Below are 19,553 nucleotides of genomic sequence, written 5' to 3' on the forward strand. Positions count from 1 at the left end.
AACCATCATACAGCGTGTAGTATTAATCCATGGCTCTTCACATTCAGGGACTATATCAAATGTTTTTATTGAATTCAGTTATATTTTTAGAAAAATGTTTCTCACATATCACACCAAAGTTTAATTTATCCATATTTAGTCAGAAAGCTTACTCTCTGTTTACTCACCTTCCAAAAAAGATCTTTTAAAAATATTAGCATCACTGGTTTAACCGTATAGCTTGCCATGGTGACTTTGTTTTATAGGCAAAACTCATTTACATATTTATATTCTAATGTGCTTATTTGATATCAAAATGAGACACTTTAATAATAGGCTCTAACATAGATTTGTTGTTGTACTAAGCATTGTATGCATACATATATTATTGATAAGCTTTATAACAACCCTATGAAGAAAGTATATTACTATAATCTCTATTTTATAGATGAGGAAACTGAAACTCATAGACTTTAAATTACTTTTTCAAGGTCATAAACATGACTTCAAATAAAAATCAGATCTCTGAATCTAGGCCAGTGCTTTAACCACTCTGCTTGCATAGCTCTTAACGTTATTATACTAATTTATTTTAGTTATAATGACAGAAGCACTGAGAAAACTTTAAATACATTCTGAATCAAAACACTTGTATACCAATAGATTGGACTCTCCATATACGTAAGTAGAAATTTAAGTCTTTTTCATATGAACTTTGTATAATGAAGATTTAAGTGTTGAAAATCAGCTTCTTAACTGCTTTTGAGATTTCGTTCTCTCCTGGAATTTTTTAAAGTAGAGTTTCTGAAATAATGTTTTATACAACATTGGTTCTATATGATATCAGTAAAATATTACTTTGGTCAAATAAGTTTGGGAAATTTTGAGTTAAAAAAGTCCAAAGAGAGTGCTTATTGCAATATTTCTCAGAGTATGTTATGCTCAAGTGCATTGTCACTTTCCAAAAGTGGAGTAGCTATAGCTGTTTCCAAACTTTATTTGAACAGCAATTCATGGGACTAGTGTCCCAAAGAACTTGCTTTTGGGGAATGCTATCCCAAAGTTGAGATAATATTTTATAATATCATCTTACTTGTCTGAATGTCTGAAACCTAATTTTCAAAACATAGATAAACCGGAAACCCAGATGATCCAGCTAAGGGGCCATCACAGGTAAAGCAGTTATGCTATAGAGGAAAGCTGTGTAAAACAAGGTTTCTGAAGGGGTCACAGTAAAGGATAATATGTCTTGGAGAACATTTGTACCACTGCCAGTCCATGGAATCTGGAAATGCAGAGTTTCCTTAAAATTTACTGAGCTCTCTATGCTAGTTCTTGATGGTCAGGGAAATTCACATCCCCAAAGCTTCCACAATCAAGTTTCAAATAATATTTTGCATTTATACCATAACTTCTAATTTTTCAAAACATTTCCACACATATTACCTTATTTAACCATGCCAGACTCACTGGTAAGTTGTGATAGGTCTGGTTTTCACAGCTGTGGAGGTGATTTGAGAACTCTCCTGCTTTACAAATTTTGGGTTTTGTCTGGAGCTATGCTTTAGAAATCAATGAAGCACATCCCCAAGCAATGAGGCAGAACTGTGGACAGCTGGGAAATTGAAGCTCACACACCAGCCTGGGGTTCTTTTACAAACAAGATTTTTTTTTTCTTTTCAAACAAAGGGTCTTAGATGATTATGAAACGAACAGGTTTTCTAAATTAGTGGGATCTTCTTATCACACAAAGTTCTCATCTGCTCACTGTGAAAAGGACTGTAGGTAACTATTTAGTCTTTTGTTGTTATTCATGTATTTTTTCATGTTTCCTTTTTCTGATTACAACACACATTCATGTACACTGTAAAAAATTCTTAAAATACAGGGATTACGCTGGTGGCGCAGTAGTTAAGAATCTGCCTGCCAATGCAGGGGACGGGTTCAAGCCCTGGTCCGGGAAGATCCCACATGCTGCAGGGCACCTAAGCCCGTGTGCCACAACTACTGAGCCTGCGCTTTAGAGTCTGCAAGACACAACTACTGAGCCTGCCTGTTACAACTACTGAAGCCCACACGCCTAGAGCCTGTGCACCGCAGCAAAGAGTAGCCGCCGCTCACTGCAACTAGAGAAAGACCGCACACAGCAATGAAGACCCAACGCAGCCAAAAATAAATAAATGAATGAATAAATAAATTTACTTTAAAAATTCATAAAATATAGAAATACATAACATGAAAAGTGATAGTTCTCTATAATCTTGCTATTATTAATGGCTATAAATAACTTGTCTTATATTCTTCTAGATTTAATTTTACTATGCATTTACTATCAACCACATATGTGTATATTTATAAGTTTAATTTAAGAATAACATATAGAAAATTGCACTAATTTTAAGATTATACCTTAATGAAGTATAAGAAAGTGGACAAACTCATATCTCCACCAGATAAGAAAGTAGACAAAGTCATATTTCCACCAGCCAAATAAAAAACAAAATAGAGTGATTCCAGTACTCTGAAAGCTTCCCTTGTGCCCTGGTCTTCATCATTACCCACTTCTTCCTCCCCAGAGGTAACCATTGTTTTGACTTCTAATACCATAGGGTTTTTTTTTTTTTCAACTTTATATAAATGGAATCATGGAGGATGTACTCATTCATGTCTGGATTCTTTCATTCTATGTTGTATTGATTAGACTTTTTCCATATTGTAACATGCAGCAATTTTCATTGCTGCATGATAACCCATTGTGTGAATATACCACAATTCAATGGTTGATGAATATTTGGATATGTTCCAGTTTTAGAGTATTATAAATAATGATGCTGTGAACATTCTTGTGCATGTCTTTGTATGCCTCTTGCTTGGATAGATACTAAGAAATGAAATTATTGGACTATAGGGCATATATATATATATCCATCTTTATTAGATGGTGCCAAACAGGTTGCTGAAGGGGTTACAGAAATTTATACTCTGACCAGCAGTGCATGGAATGTTAATGGCTCCACATCTTCAGCACCTGGGCAACATCAGTCTGCAATTTTATAGCCATTCTGGTGAGGGTGTAGTGGTAGCTCATTGTAGTTTTCCTTGGCATTTACCTGATTATTATTTCTTTCCCACTGTCTTTGTGCCCTTCCTTCCAGATATTATCTTCTGATTCATTTTCTGCCTTATTATTTCTCTCTTCAACTCTGTCTAACCTGCTATTAAACTTACTCATTGGGATAATTTCTGTTATTATGTTGCTAATTTCCACTTGGTTCTCTTTTACATTTTCAACTTCTTGACCAAATTCTCAGTGTTGTCTTATAAACCCTTACACATACCAGCTATTTAATGACCATGTTTTATATCTCCATTATCTGGATCTCTGTGGGTTACTTCTATTGTTCACAATTTCTCTTGATTTTCAATCACCAAGTCTCACTGCTCATATACCAAGTTTCTGATTGTTAGATATTGATGATGAAAAACTGTAGAGATAATTTGATACTCCTGCAGAGAGAAAAGAGATTTGTTTCCAGTAGTTCACCCAGGAGCACTAGCAACCCAGATCATCTTAGTTCAATGAGGAATTGAGGTAGCACAAAAATTGGCTTCAATTTCTGTGGAGGTGATGTATTTCCAGTTCACCCTCCCTAACTCCTAAGATGTAGCTTCTCAGGAACTTCTTAACCCAAAGAATGGGGGTTGCTTTATAAAGGTTCCTCCTTTGTGATGTGCCTTGACCTTCATTGTTTACCCTTTCTTCTCCCAGCTCTATGAGACTGTGAAAAGTGCTACTTATCCTGTCTCTCAACTCTGCTCTTGAACCAGCAGATACCTCCTGGGGAGAGTGGTCCTCAATGCTGCCTTCTGATCTTTGGGCTTCCTTCCTCTTAGCCCTATATTTACTCATGTCATAATTTGGTAATTCTCTGATAATTTCACATAGATTAAAAAATACTATGTGTAGCTTTTCTAGTTTTCCTCATCTAATCTTTTTGTGGAAGCTTATATGATCCTAATGGTACCTTTGGCACATGAATGTTTAAAATTTTATGTACACATATTATAAGTATTTAATATTTTGACTGAGCTTCATGCCATGCTTACATGAGTTACTTCCACTCCAGGCTATAAATATTTACCTATTTTTTTCTAGTTTGTTATGGCTTCAAAAATGTTTTAATTTCATGTGGAATTCACTTTGGAGTAAGGGATGAGGTAGACTTTAGATTTAAAAATTAACACCATGAGCAACACTGTGTTTTCCCCACTGATTAGAAATAAACTTCCCCCCTTACTATCCGCTCAATTTCTTGATATATTGGAATATTTCTAAACTTTTCTCTTGAAGGAATACAGCTATTTATTCCAGTACCTATTCTACATAATTTTAATTATGATAGTTTAATAATATTTAAAAAATCTGGAAGTTCTAACCTCTTTCCAATACTTAAAAATTAGGCAGTTGCCACTTATTTTTCTTCTAGATTTAGCTTTGGACTGAATTGTGTCCAAAATCTGTTTTATTCAGCTTGCACTGCCATAATAAAATACTGTGGACTGCACGGCTTAAATAACAGAAATTTATTTTTGGAGTCTAGAAGTCCTAGATCAAGATTTAGCAGGGTCAGTTTCCAGTGAGGGCTCTCTTCCTGCCTTGCAGATGACTGCCTTCTTGCTATGTTCTCACATGGCCTTTCCACAGTATGTGTGGGTGTAAAGAGAGATCGCTTTCTCTCTGTCTCTTCTTGTAAGGCCACCAGTTCTGTGGGATTAGGACTCACCCTTATGATCTCATTTAACCTTAATTATCTCCTGAAAGCCCTGTCTCCAGATACAGTCACATTGGGGGTAAAGTCTTCAACATATGAATTTGGGGGCGGGATATACAATTCATATGTTGAAGACTTAATCTCCAATGTGACGTTCTTCTCCTATTCCATCCACATTCTTATTCCCATCTTGAGGTTACCATTAACTAGAATTTTAGTTTACTATTATATTTTTGGATAATTTTTGCCATATATGTTCATAAGTGGATGTATATACATTTAGTTTTGAGCTCTTGTTTTAGAGCTTTATAAATATGGTATCATGCTCTATGTAATCTTTTACGATTAGCATTTTTTTACTCCATGTTATATTTCTAAATTTAATCCAGGTAGCTGTAATTCATTTTTCCCCGCTGCATAATATCTCCATATGTGAATATGCCAAAATCTATTCATTTTGCTGTTGAAGGACCTTTGGATGATTTCTCAAATGAAATGAGCTTATGAAAATTCTTGTACATTTCTTCTGGTGCATTTATGTATGGGATTTTTCAGGGAATATATCTAGGAGTAGAATTGTTAGACCCCAGGTTAGGGAGATCTTTAACTTTACAAAATAATGAAAAATTGTTTTCTAAAATGGTTCCATGCACTCTCCACAAGAAATGTATGAGTTCATGTTGGTCCACATCCTCCTCAACAATTGGTGTTGTGTTGGTTGTAAAGTTTTTGTCTTTAAGCTCCAAACCCACCTTCTGTACTGACTTAACTAGTACTCTGAAAACGACATTGCTCTTTTTCTAGCTTGCTTCCTTTTAGTTTTTGCCAATGGCAAGGGGCACTAGAGGGAGTTTGGAAAGTAGGAAGAGACAGAAGGGGCTTTCTTTTCTGTTTGTGTGATATTTTCCAATCGATGTTCTTCCAACAATGGCATTTCACCTCAGTAGCAGAAGCTGGTTATAAGAGTGGTTATTTCCAGTTTCCAGCTTTTTCTACACTCCTAGAATCAGCCTCATTGTACTCACTTAGAGGCACCAAAAGCAGTGGAACAGTTTTCTCTCCTCAGAAGTGAGTTCCAGCTCTGTGTAGTCCCTCTACTGATCTTCAGAAGCACAGCCAGTAGCAGCTAGTGGAGATCCTTCCTCAGAATTTTGACTCTTAGTTCCTTGAGTCCTTCCTCTACATTCCTGAAGAACAGCAGCAGTGAGGCAAAAGTCTGAATCCCACCTCCTCAGGCCTTCTCCTTCAAGCTTTAATGTTAGGGTAGCCCCTAACCTCTTCCCTTGCAGTGTTGAGGGTAGTAACTGCTTCCTATAGTAACTAACTTTGTGTTACTGCAGTGTTCCCTTTCTGTTTTTTATTTTTATTTTTTTTTCAGTCTTTTAATACCATAGAACCAATTCCCTATATTAAATTCTCTCTGATGACATAACTATGTGGTTTCTATTTTCTTGGCTGATAAAGATATTATTGGACTTCTTAATTTTTGCTAATGTACTGGATATAAAATGGTAGCTCATTAAGCTCTGTTTTGTGTGTGTTTCTCGGTTACATTAAGAAGGTTGAACTTTTTTTTTTTTTTTTTTTTTTTTTTTTAAATTTTGCGGTACGCGGGCCTCTCACCGTCGCGGCCTCTCCCGCCGCGGAGCACAGGCTCCGGACGCGCAGGCCCAGCGGCCATGGCCCACGGGCCCAGCAGCTCAGCGGCACGTGGTATCCTCCCGGACCGGGGCACAAACCTGCGTCCCCCGCACCGGCAGGCGGACCCCCAACCACTGCGCCACCAGGGAAGCCCTGAACTTTTTTTGGATAAGTTTATTGAACATACATGTTTCCTTTTCTGTGAAATGCCTTTCATGTTGTTTGTTCATTTTTCTATTGGATTTTTTTCTTATTGATTTGTATTTCTCTGTATGTTCAGAATATCAATTGGTTGTACATTTTATGTATTGAAAAAAATCTTCTCCTAGTTTGTGACTTACATTTTCACTTTCTTTATGGTATCTTTTGATTGGGGAGTTTTTTATTTTAATGTGAATTTCTTTATATTATTCTTTATTGTTAATTATTTTGGTCTTGTTCAAGAAATCCTCTATCCCAAGATAAGAAAGATAGTCACCTCAAATTATTTAACTTCTGTTTTTCACATTTAGATTCTTAATTCCACTGGAATTGTGTGTGTGTGTGTGTGTGTGTGTGTGTGTGTGTGTGATGAAATGTAGGAGTTCCAATTTCAATTCTTTTCATATATTCTTTCCAACTATCTCCCCTTTTTATCTACTGTCATATATAATCTGTCATATATCAAAGTTCCAAGCATGTGAGAGCCTATTTCATGACTCTCCATTTTGTTATAATGGTCAGTTTGTCTATTCCTGAAACAATAAATACACGACATCTTAATTATTATAACTTTATGTGATATCTTAATATCTGGTAAAGCAAGTATTTTTGTTCTTTTTCTAGAATATCTTTGAAATCTTGGATGTTTGCCTTCCAGATGCATCATTTCAAATTCCATGAAAAATTTTATTGGAATTGCATTGTCTCTGTACATCATTTGGTAGAACTGATATATTTACAATATTGTATTTCTATGCATAGACATGGGATAGCTCTTCATTTATTCAGTATTTATTTAATTTCTTTCAATGTTTTGTAATTTCTTTCCATACAATATTTTAAGATGAATTCCTAAGTACTGCATGATATAGTTGCAATTGTAATTAGTATCTTTTAGAAAAATTATATTGTTTGTTGATGATCTTTTCATTTCTTGCCCCTTCCCTTAATTTTCCTCACGTGTCTATTCTTTCAGATAAAATTTAGCATTGTCTGTCAATGAAAAAAAGTTAGGGAGGTTTTGATTGAAAGTGAGTTTAATCTGTTTGTGTGGAACTGACATCTTTATAATGCTGAACAGAACACTACGTGTAAACTGAAGTTTCAGTAGAGACCACTAGTTACAATAGGTGAAACACTCCATGAGCAAATCAACAAATGTAGATGTTAAAAAGGTATATCCAAAAGTCAGCTTCATGATTATTAAATGCTCCAATCATCTCAAGACTATAAAATGTAGATAGAAGAATTTGTGTGTGTGAGGAGAGTGCTATTTGTGAACTGGGATTTCCTTTGGAGGAGGGGGCTAAAGAGCATTATTCATAACATCCCCAAACCTGAAACAATCTCAATGTCCATCAGCAGCAGAGTAGATAACTAAGTTGTGGTTAATTCATATGATGGAATAATGTACAGCAATGAAAAAGTACAAACTACTGCTATATATAATAACATGGATGTCTCTCACAGACATAATATTTAGTGAAGAGTCATTACATACCAAAGAGTACATATTATATGGAGTATATTTCTATAAAGTTCAAAAACAGGTAAAACTAATTTATAGTGCTAGAGGTCACAATTGTAGTTACCTTTGAGGAGGTAATGACTTGAGAGATAGCACAAGGGAGATTGCTGGATTCTGAATTGTTCTATATCTTGATCTAGGTCATGGTTACACACACACACACACGTATATATGTGTGTGTGTGTGTATATATATACATATATATATATATATATATATATACCATCAAGGGAGAACAGGACTTCAGGAAGAGAGGCTTATTTTTGTCCTCTAGGAGTTTAATAAACCAATAAATTTTGGGGCTCATTTCTATATTCTTCTTAGGTTTTCAGCAGAACTACAGCAATATCAAGTGTACAAGTTGGGAGCATGACCATTATTTTCCCTTACTCAATATATTTTTTCTTTTTTGTTTTTTTTCTTTGTCATTGAGGTGACGGTTTATAACATTATACAAGTTACATGTGTACATTATATTTTGACTTCTATATATACAACAGCATGTCCACCACTAAAAATTTAGTTTCCATCCCTTACCATACACTTGATCCCCTTTAACCATTTCACCCTCCCCCTCCCTGCCACCCTCCTCGCCCTGCCCCTTCCCATCTGGTAATCACCAGTCTGTTCTCTGTATTTACGTGTTTTCTTTTGTTTGGTTAGTTCATTTATTTTGTTTTGTTTGTTTCTCATATTCCACATATGGGTGAAATCATATGGTATGTGTCTTTTTCCATTTGACTTATTTCACTTAGTGTAATACCCTTAAGGTCTGTTCATGTTGTTAGAAATGGAGAGATTTCATCTTTTTTTAATGACTGAGTAATATTCCACTTGTGACATTTATCTCACATCTTCTTTATTGGTTCATCCATTGATGGACACTTAATTTGATTCCATGTCTTGACTATTGTAAATAATGCTGCGATGAACACAGGAGTGCATATATCTTTTCTTAGTGTTTTTGTTTTTCTTGGATAAATACCCAGAATTGCTGCGTGGGGGGTGGTGGTGGTGGTATGAATACTAATGGTATGGTATGATATGGTGGTATGGTGGTATGATAACTAATAAGAACCTGTTGTATAAAAAAATAAAATTAAATTTAAAAAAAAGATTAAAAAAAATACCCAGAACTGGGTACTTCTAGTCTTAAGTTTTTGAGGAATCTCCATACTGTTTTTCATAGTGGCCACACCAATTTACATTTCCATAAAAAATGTATGAGGAGGACTTCCCTGGTGGCACAGTGGTTGACAGTCTGCCTGCAAATGCAGGGGACACGGGTTCGAGCCCTGGTCTGGGAGGATCCCACGTGCCGCCAAGCAACTAGTCCTGTGAGCCACAACTACTGAGCCTGTGCTCTAGAGTCCACGTACCACAACTGCTGAAGCCCGTGAGCCTAGAGCCCTGGATCTGCAGCAGGGGAAGCCACCACAGTGAGAGGTCCACGCACCGCAACGAAGAGTAGCCCCTGCTCACGGCAACTAGAGAAAGCCCATGCACAGAAACGAACACCCAACAACGAAGACCCAATGCAGCCAAAAAACCCAAAAATTTAACAACAAAACTATTACAAAAAAAATGTAAGAGGGTTTTTTTTTCTCCACATCCTTAACAACACTTGTTATTTCTTGCCTTTTTGATAATAGGCATTCTAACAGGTGTGAGGTGATATCTCATTGTGGTTTTGATTTGCATTTCCCTAATAATTAGTGATCTTAATCATATTTTATCTTTACTTCCAAATCCGTATTTACTTAGAATTTTAGTCCTAAGCTCTGAATCTTCAAAATTATGAAATATTGGAAAAAAGTGAAAGAAAACTGACAGATGACTATTGGATTTGTTGAGATGACAGCAGAGATCCATGGTTTTTAAAATCAGTTTACTTGCTGATCCACTTAGTATTTTCTCATATTCATTAGTGATGAATAAAAATGTTTGGATATTTTTACTCTTTATCCCAACCATTGGCTGTTTTAGTACCTTTTTTACTTGAATCTGACATTTTCCTGTTGATTTATTAAATTTTTATGTTCCTCCTTGTGTTAGTTTCCTGTGGTCATTGTAATAAATGACCATAACCTTGGTGCTTAAGACAACATAAATTTATTCTCTCACAGTTCTGGAGGCTGGAAGCCCTAAATCAGTGTTCACTGGACTGAAGTCAAGGTGTTGTCAGGCCTGTACTCTCTCTGGAGGCTCCAGGGAGAGAATTCATTCCCAGCCTCTTCCAGCTGCCGGTGGTTGCCAGCATTCCTTGGCATGTGGCTCCATCACTCAAGTCTCTGCTTCTGTGGTCACACTGCCTTCTCTTTTCCTGTCTGGGTCAAACAGAAAACAGGGACTGGGACCTGATATCTTTAGTCTACTATACCTCCCCACCAAACTGCAAGTTCCATGGGAGCAGAGCCCTTGTATGTGTGTGCTCATTGCTCAGAAGAGTTGGGAGCAAGAATGCCTGGCACACAGTAGGCATTCACTTAGTATTTGTCAAAGCAATCATTAATTATAGGGAATCAATTTGAAGAGCTTCCTTTAGAGTTGGGAATTTCTGTTTTATTCCAGAAGTCACATCCAATACCATTAGTTGGAATTTTTAGTGAGAGACTTCAGCTCATTTCAGAAAGAATATTCTAATAACGAGGCCTATCTGTCCACAGTCCAAGTTACTTCATGAGGGAATAAACTCCTTGAATCAGGATATATTCCAACAAAGATTGTTTTGTCACCTGTTAGGGATACTAGAAAATATATTTTAAAGTTAGGTGGGAAGGCGGTTTTACAGATAACAGACAGGTTTATCTTGTGTAACTAATCTTACTTCTTTCTATCTAAAGAACCCCAATTCTTTTTGAAATTTCCAGAATTCTTATCTAAGGTTTTTTTTTTTTTTTTTTTTTTTTTTTTACCCCACATCTCGCAGCTTGTGGGATCTTAATTCCCTGACCCGGACTCTCGGCTGTGAGAATGCAAAGTCCTAACCACTGGACTGCCAGAGAATTCCTTCTAAGCACTTTGTTAAGGTATTAGTTTTAAGACCACTGAAAAAGATTCCCATTTCTCTTTAATTTATATATATATATATATATGGTTCCTAGTCTTCAAATCTAATTTTCAACATGGAATCTTGTGATAGATGTGAAAATATGGTCATTAAAAGAACGCAATTGGCTTTTTGTTTCATGTAGCAATACTGTCTCAGGGATGAATTCATATCCAAATAAATGATGTCTCTCCATCAAAGCCGTTGTCCAGGAAATTGGTGATTACAAAATGCAAAGTTTGAAATCACACATAAAAGTCACTTAAATGGCCTTAAGTAAACCTAGTTTTTAGGCAAATATTTGTGCCAATTGGGATGTTTTTGTCTGCAAGTAATGAAATACATCACTAAAGTACCTTAGATTTATTCCCCATAACAAGAAGCCTGGAAGGTAGGGTGTTGAAGGCTGTAGCTGCTCCAAGAATTATGTCCTCACCCAAATAATCACAGCAAAGGAAGGAAGGGGGAGAGCCTTCCTTCTGCATCTCTTGTATTCTTTCTTTTCTTCTTTTCTTAAATCAGAGAGGAAAATCTTTCCCAGATGTTTCCCAAAGGACATCCTCTTCTGTCTCATTGGTCAAACTGGGTCACATAACCATTTCCATTAAGAGTGGAAAAGCCAATTGCTGCCACATTAACTGGCCTCATGGACAAGAAGGGGTTCAATCTGTCCTCATTAAAAACAGATTCCTCAACCTAACATTTACAATGGACTTTGCAAAGCTCTTTCACTTAACTTTTTCTTCTAATTCTCATTAACACATCCAGTGATGTAGAGAGTTGGTGGTGGTGATGGTGGTGGTGGTGGTGGGGAGTAGGGAAAGAACTGGGAACTGGAAGAACTGGAACTGGAAGAACTGGAAACAACTGGGTGTCGACTATTGTGGATAACCTTATCTACAGATGAAGGGACTGAAGCTCTGCATAGGAATCCTGTTTAAGATAACCTGGGTAGAAAGCAGTGATGCTCCAATATGGACCATGTCTAATGGTGACGATGAGGGTGCTTATTATATGCCAGGCATTGTGCTATGTTACTTTACAGTGATTACTTCATTTAATTCTCAACCCTATGAAGGAGGTAGTACCTCTATTTGATAGATAAGGAAATTGTGGCTCAAGGTCACACATCTAATAAGCGCAGGTCTGTGATTAGAACTTCAGTGCTGCTGCCAGGGATGGGTACTTCTTTAAACTGTACTGCTTTCCCATTTGAATTCCCATATTCTTTCCAGGACTATTGCCTCTGAGCTAAGCTTTTTGTGACTTAAGCTTCCTCATCTGTAAAATGACGTAATTCTACCTACTTTATAGGGTTCCCATGAGGAGTGAACGTGAATGCATGAAAAGTAATTAACAAGGAGACAAATATAGTAGTCTGGCATTAATATTGTGGAACTTGGGCTTCCCTGGTGGCGTAGTGGTTGAGAGTCCGCCTGCCGATGCAGGGGACACGAGTTAATATATATTTATATAGTGGAATTTATCTCATTATATTTAAATTTCCAATTATGTCTTTTACCTACGCTACTAGACTGAGATCATCCATCCAGGACAGCAGTTCCCAAACTTTTGAGGCTCAAGGCCCCCTCTACACTTTTAAGAATTATTGTGTACCCCAAATAGTTTTTGTTTATGTAAGTTGTAGCTTTCATTACTGCATCGAAATGAATACTGAGAAATGTTTGCTCCCTTAGCTGTCAGAGTGATATACACATCATGCATCCTCTGGAAAACTTCTACTTATACTTGTGAGAGCATGAACGTGAGAAAGGAAAAAAATAAATGAATTATTAGGAAAATAGTTTTGACTTTATCGGAACCCTCAGGGTTCCCTGGATCACACTTTGAGAACTGCTGCTCTAGCTTAAGTGCTTCGTGAATGATCAGATTCCGCTGTTTGGACAAGGAAACCCAAGGTCTGAGAGGAGGAAACAAAGCAGCACCAGAGCTACGTTCCACGCCTCGCGCCGCCCGGCAGCCTCGCTGTGCAGCAGCTACGTCCTTAGCAACCGCCCCCTCCTCCACCAAGTCGCCGCTCTTCCCGGGGCGCGAAACCCCGGCGCCCACACTGCTCCAGAGGCCCCTCCCCAGCTCGTTCCGCCGGGCAACCTGCGTCCCCCGCGCCCTGAGGCAGGCCCTGCCGCGCTGCCTCTCCTGTGTCCTGGCTTCCATAGCAACCGCGGCGCGCGGCCATGGCGTCACCCCTCCCTCCTCGTCGGGCTAAACCATTCGCTTCAGGAACCTTCACAGGGGGAGATGGAAACAAGGCAATTTAATAGAACGTCTGCGCGCTACTCTGACCCCGTTTTTCTACCTAGCTTAAGTTATACACATCTTTTTTTCTCTTGCCAAATGTCCCTGCGAGTGTGGCGCTGTGTCTCGCCTGCTCGGTTCGAACGCCTCCTTTTCCCAGGCCTGCGGATGGGTCGGCCCGCCAGGAAGGCTAGCGGTCTGCGTGGGTTGGCACAGATGCTGGGGAGCGCGCCCGACGTCGCGCTCAGGGGGCGGGGCCAACGCGCAAGGGGGAGGGGAGGTGGGCAAGATGGCTTCTGGCGAGTGATTCTGCCCGGATACCTTCGGCGACCGCTGAGACACCGGGACGGGGGGTGCTGCCCCCACTGCTGCCCTTCTTCCTCTCCCCCGCCCCCAGAGACCCCCTCCTTCCCTTCCTCCTTCTACCTCGGTGGGGAGGGAGGGGAGGTGGGCCTGGTTCCTGGGACACCATGTCGGACTCAGAGGAGGAGAGCCAGGACCGGCAACTGAAAATCGTCGTGCTGGGGGATGGCACCTCCGGGAAGGTCAGTCCTCGAGCGGGCCCGCCGTGCCAGGCCTGCAGGAACCCCGGCCGGCTCTGGCGCCCTCCAGCCTCCTCCCCGCCCCCCCGGCGTCGCCTTATGTCCCCGAGCCCCGGGGCGTCCGGGCTTGGGCCCGCGAGGTCGTGGCCTGGGGTTCGACACTAATAGGCACTTAGTGAAGTCCGTCGAGAGCTGTCCAGCTCCTCTTAAATTAAAAAAAAAAAAAAAAAGCCATTGCCTAACCCCTGCCTGGATCTCGAACTCCTACTTCTTTAAGACACGAGCCAGTATCGCCTCCCTGGGAAGCTTTCCAGCTTCTCGCCTCTGAGGACTGGCAAGGATCTGCCAAGGCACCACCTCTTTTTACTTTAGTCCAGGTCACACTTTGCTCCTTTACCCCCGTTTACCGTTTCTGATGGCTCCACTGTACTGGAATCTCCCAAGAACTTGACGCTGGAATCAGATTCCCTGGGTGAGAGAATTGGGGCTCCATCACTTACTCGTCGGATCATTGGAGGGCAAATTGCTATCCTGTTTGTACTTCATCTGTAAGATGGGTATATTGATAGGTGTCTCCTCGAAGGGTGAAGTGTGCAAATCCACATTAAATATGAAAATCTACATAAAGCTTTCATAACATGGTGTGCACTCAGTAAATGTTAGTTGCAGTTTTAGAGCAGCATATCTGTTCATCTCTGTTCCCAGCACAGCACCTGTCAACACAAACATTCATTAAACAAATATCTATTGAACTCCTACTCTGGACTGGTTGCTGAGGGCAGAGCTGCTAACATGACAGAGGGGATCATTGCCTTAAAGTCTGTCTTTCAGTGACAGTTGGTTGAATGAATGAGAGTGAGTGCGTGAGAATATCTGGCAGCCAGCCCCCTTACCTCGTAGGCACAGGTCTTTAACCCAGGGTTGTGGAGCTCCTGAGATGGAATAAACATTGCCCGGTGCTTGCTCTTTGGAGATGGTTCATAAGATCTTAAAGGGTTCTTGATCCACGTCCCAAATAAGGTGGAGAGCCTCTGCCCGGCCAACCTTCACACCTGTCACTCCTATCAATGGCGCCAACACTGTTTCTGGGAATATTGTTAGAGTTTGTCTCCTTTCTTCTTCCATCCGCTTTCTCAACTAGAGGCTTCAGAAACGCTGGTTATTATTGTTACCAGTTTCCCGTTTTCGGCTTCACGTTTTCATGTTCCTGGTGTAGTTTGGACCCTGGTTCCTATGGTGACGACTGCTCGATACATCTTCCCTGGCAGTTGGCACTGCACAGCTGCTCCTGTCTTTCGTTCTGAGATTTGAGTTCCTAGGGCCCTAGGGAAAGGTGTCATTCATATGCAGGATTTGGAGGATTCTTGTTAATTTCTTTTTTGCCATCCCTGATATTTTGTTATTGATTTTTATTATTGAGGAAAAACAACTTAATATGCTCTGATTACTTTTAAGCATTTTGAGGAAGAAAAGAACTAGGGATCACTTTTCTTTATAAAGTATTAATTATATGACTTTTTGTACACTTGTAACAACTTTTTGAATGGATGAGTTGTTTTAAATGAATCAGCATTGTTTCTAACACCCTTATTCAGTAAAAATTTTAAGTTCTATTTTTATAGTTTTCTCATTCATATTTTCTTTTGAATGTCTTCTAATTTTTCATTTCCTAAATCTTTTTATGGTCAACTCATAACTGAATTTATTTCCTGTTTAAAACTATAATGACTGTCTATAACACTAATACATGTATAAAAAGACACAAAAATTTTCCATTATCTTACATTCTATCATAATTCTTTAAATTTTTGTTAATTTTTTTCCCAATATTCATTATCATACATGTATTTCTCTGTTGAAATTTGTTCATAATTTCTATCTAGGTTTTTCATCTAGCCTGTCATACATTTTCCTCTTGTTACTTATTTAGTGTGAATAATTATGATTTTTCATCTCTGTCAAAAATTTTATCTAGTGTACAACAAAGCGTACTTTTTTCCTTCTATATTATTGAATTAGGATTATCATTCTGCTTCAAAGGATAACAGTGATACTGTTTATGGCGTTCTGATTTAGTCTTTGTCATCTTGACTAATCTATTTTAAAATTGTAAAGATTGTTTTCTGCCAGAAATTTCTGGATACCAGCATCAGAAATCTAACCTTTTTTCATTATTCATATATCAGCTTTTGTTTTTTTCCATACCCTATTCAGTTTTCAGATTATTGCCGTATTATTGGCAGCTACCAACGTTCCCATTCTATTTCTTTTACTGTTCTTTTCTATTATGAATTCAGCCTCTCTTTCATTCTTACTTGTATCCTGATTTAACTCCTGGCCATTTTTTCTAGTATCAGTTTTTCTTGCTAGTTCTAACTCAGGGCATTTTTATACACCCTTACAAAAGCAATAGAATATTGAGATGACCACTAACAGTTTATTCAAGAGAAATTTAGCTCCTCTTGCTATTAACACGTGTTTCTGTTTCTTTCCTGTTTTGAGTCATACTTTGGATTTTATTATATACTTCTTAAGATTTTTTTTTTGAGGCAAAATATTCTTTTATGGTGTCTTTTCAGTATTAGTAAATGTAGTATGGTTAAAAATTGTTAGCAAAAGTTCACCAAACAAAAAAACTATAAAGAATCAGAAAAAAAGAGTTACAGATATGAAAGATGGTTGTTCTCTTCATAATTGTTTAAAAAGGATATTTATACAATGACTTCTGAGAAATTATTGAATGAGAAAGATAGCGTAATATCTAGATAATTGAAGAGGATGTGCCTCCTTCCCACTGATTCAGTTGATTCTCTGATTAATTTTTATAGTGAGATGTCTGGAGATGGTATAAGAACCCATTTTAATATTCTTTGTTTGCAATGACCTATACTTCTGACAGATTGTACTCTATTCCAATTGAAAATTCTAGCTTTATGTTTGCCTCAAAAGTGTGAGACTTTCAAAATCTAGAAGTCCGATTTTTAGGAAAAGAAACACTAAGCTGAAGTTACATGTGCCTTGAGTTTGTCTTAGATTTATAAAAGTGTTTCAGCCATCCATATATTAAACATTTTGAAATATCTGTAATAGTATAAGTAGTGTTAATTATTTTTCTCTAGAACTCTGAGCCTCTTCACAGATGATTTTGTGCTCTAAGTTAAATAAGCTCAATGGCATAAACAAGGCTAAATGAAAAAAGGATTTAAAAAAGAATGCTTACTTTTTTTTTTCTAATCTCTTAGTTTTTATATTATCAAGGAAGCCAAATGAATTTTCATTTTGGTGTAGTGAGTTTATTTCTGAGTCTAGCAGAACATCTTTCTTATGGTGCTCAATAAATATTTGACCAAATATTTTAGTGATTTCTTACAAATGCTGAATATTTAAATATTAAAAGAATTGGCGTTAGTGTGTGCAAATTGCCATTTATATGAAAAATATGGTTCTTATGTCAAAGGGATTTTAGGTCTTTTTGTTTAAAGGAATTGAAGTTTGGCCAAGTTTTCTTTTGCACTACTGTACTTATGTTGTAATTAATTATAGTAAGCTATCTTGGAAATTTTATCTTAGTTTTCATTATTTAGGAATTGACATCTAAGAGCTGTTTTTCCTTAACTTTAGGAATCTGTCTTGAAGAGCATAAAAGCTTCATGAAACTCCCTTTCTCTTCTTTTTGGGGAAGTCTACAAATAAATAAATAATACATTTAAAATGTTTAAGAAGCTTTTGAGTTATTGAGTTATTTCAGTTGTTACTCGATTATTCTTTTGCTTTGGTAAGAAATGGTACCCTAAAGAAACTCTGGAGTTTTGAATGTAACTTAGAGTTGTTATTTAAAAAATGTAGATATATATTTGTTCTGGTTATAATATTCTTGTGACTTTTAAGCTTTATGGTTCTTGGATGGAATATATTTATTTTTGTCTGCTTAATATTAATATTAAAAAATCAACTTCTTAATTTAAAAGATAAATATTATTCTATAGAATAATTTTCATTTAACAAATTTAAAAAATAAATTTATTTATTTATATTTTATTTTTGGCTGTGTTGGGTCTTTGTTATGGTGTGGTGGCTTCTCTTGTTGCAGAGCACGGACTCTAGGCGCGTGGGCTCACTAGTTGTGGCACGCGGGCTCTAGAGAGCAGGCTCAGTAGTTGTGGTGCATGGGCTTAGTTGCTCCATGGCATGTGGGATCTTCCCGGACCAGGGCTCCAACCCGTGTCCCCTGCACTGGCAGGCGGATTCCCAACCACTGCGCCACCAGGGAAGTACAACATTTTTAATATAGAGAAAAATTAGACATGTTTCTTGGGGGGGGAGAAAAGAAAGGAAATTCTATAAACAGGCTTTCCTCTCCTTAATTAGTTCTACTTCTTATTGGCTGAGGGCACAAACTACTCAGATGTTTAACCTCAGAATGAAACATCTCTGAAAGCTGTATTGAACTGATATATAGGGACATATAAGATTCAGATCTTTAATCATGTTGGTTTAGTTTTCTCTGTTGATAATTCTCAAATTCAAATTTCTAGCAAGGTGTAGGGACCTTGACAATCAGGGGATTGAAAGAGATTTAGTTGATTAGTCTGTTGTTGCCACTGATAGCTAGTTGGCAAGTGAAATTTACCTGGTGGAATGTTAAGTCCCTCTTCCCATTGTAACTGATTAGAACTGCTTAAAGTTGCTTGATGGATTAATGGGAGTATAAGTATTAAGATTACTTAATAAGATTTAGTAGTGATTTTATGTTTACATTTCTTAAACAAAGACATTAATTTTGATATTCTGTGCATCAATTTTTTAGACCTCCTTAGCTACGTGTTTTGCTCAAGAAACTTTTGGGAAACAGTACAAACAAACTATAGGACTGGATTTCTTTTTGAGAAGAATAATGTTACCAGGTAAGAGACTAAAATGTATTAACATAGAAAATTGTCCATATCTGACAATAAGAGACATAAGCAGAAATGTGTAAAATAAATTTTGGGGCTGTTGGTATGTGAAAATATATATAATCAGTAAATCTATCTTAGGGAGGTTAGCTTTCATCAGCATCTACCATGAAGACATACTGTCCATGTGTGTAAGGAAAAAGTTTATATCCTCCCCACTCTCCCACTGTTTCTGACCACTGCACATTTTTTGTGGATAAACAATAGTTGCTTATAAAATTCTAAAGTTAAAATCAAATGCCATGTAATTATCAACAGGTATTGTATGAACTAAATGTGAGAAGACTGGAAAGGATTATTTTTTTAAATATTATTTTGATTAACCTCTGCTTCAGTTTTTTGTTTGAGAGAAAGTTGGAACAGAAGTATAATGTAGCTGTGGAACTTCTGTGCTCTAATATGTGAATGCTGTTTTATGCAAGGCAGCATGAAATTGCTGGCATTTAATAGACCACTAAAATTTAGGGTCCCTAGGCACTCATAAAAATACAGTTTGAGCATTCAAGATGTTTCAGTTCACCATGCAAAGAAACTATTTAGATGCCAGTTGCAGCACATTTTGTGGGAAATACAGGGAAATAATAACAAAAAAAGAGTGGTTTCTGTTTTAAGTTAGTTTCTGAACAATTG

The 19,553-nt window shown here is 37.6% G+C and overlaps 1 protein-coding gene across 2 annotated transcripts in view; it reads left to right on the top strand.

Annotated features, from left to right (window-relative positions):
• Nucleotides 1–13,694: 13,694 nt before the first annotated feature.
• The window catches only part of RAB28 (RAB28, member RAS oncogene family), a 93,555-nt gene continuing 87,696 nt past the window's right edge, over nt 13,695–19,553 (top strand). Inside the window, exons 1-2 of one of the 2 annotated variants that reach the window (XM_024741833.1) lie at nt 13,695–13,971; nt 18,776–18,872. In XM_024741833.1, coding sequence (XP_024597601.1) covers nt 13,897–13,971; nt 18,776–18,872 — 172 coding nt within the window. In that variant the 5' untranslated portion in view covers nt 13,695–13,896. The remainder of the gene's footprint in view (nt 13,972–18,775; nt 18,873–19,553) is intronic. The other variant, XM_024741834.1, reaches the window with a different exon arrangement.

The sequence above is a fragment of the Neophocaena asiaeorientalis genome, unplaced genomic scaffold (assembly GCF_003031525.2).
Source record: "Neophocaena asiaeorientalis asiaeorientalis breed wild unplaced genomic scaffold, Neophocaena_asiaeorientalis_V1.1 scaffold218, whole genome shotgun sequence".
Taxonomy (NCBI): domain Eukaryota; kingdom Metazoa; phylum Chordata; class Mammalia; order Artiodactyla; family Phocoenidae; genus Neophocaena; species Neophocaena asiaeorientalis.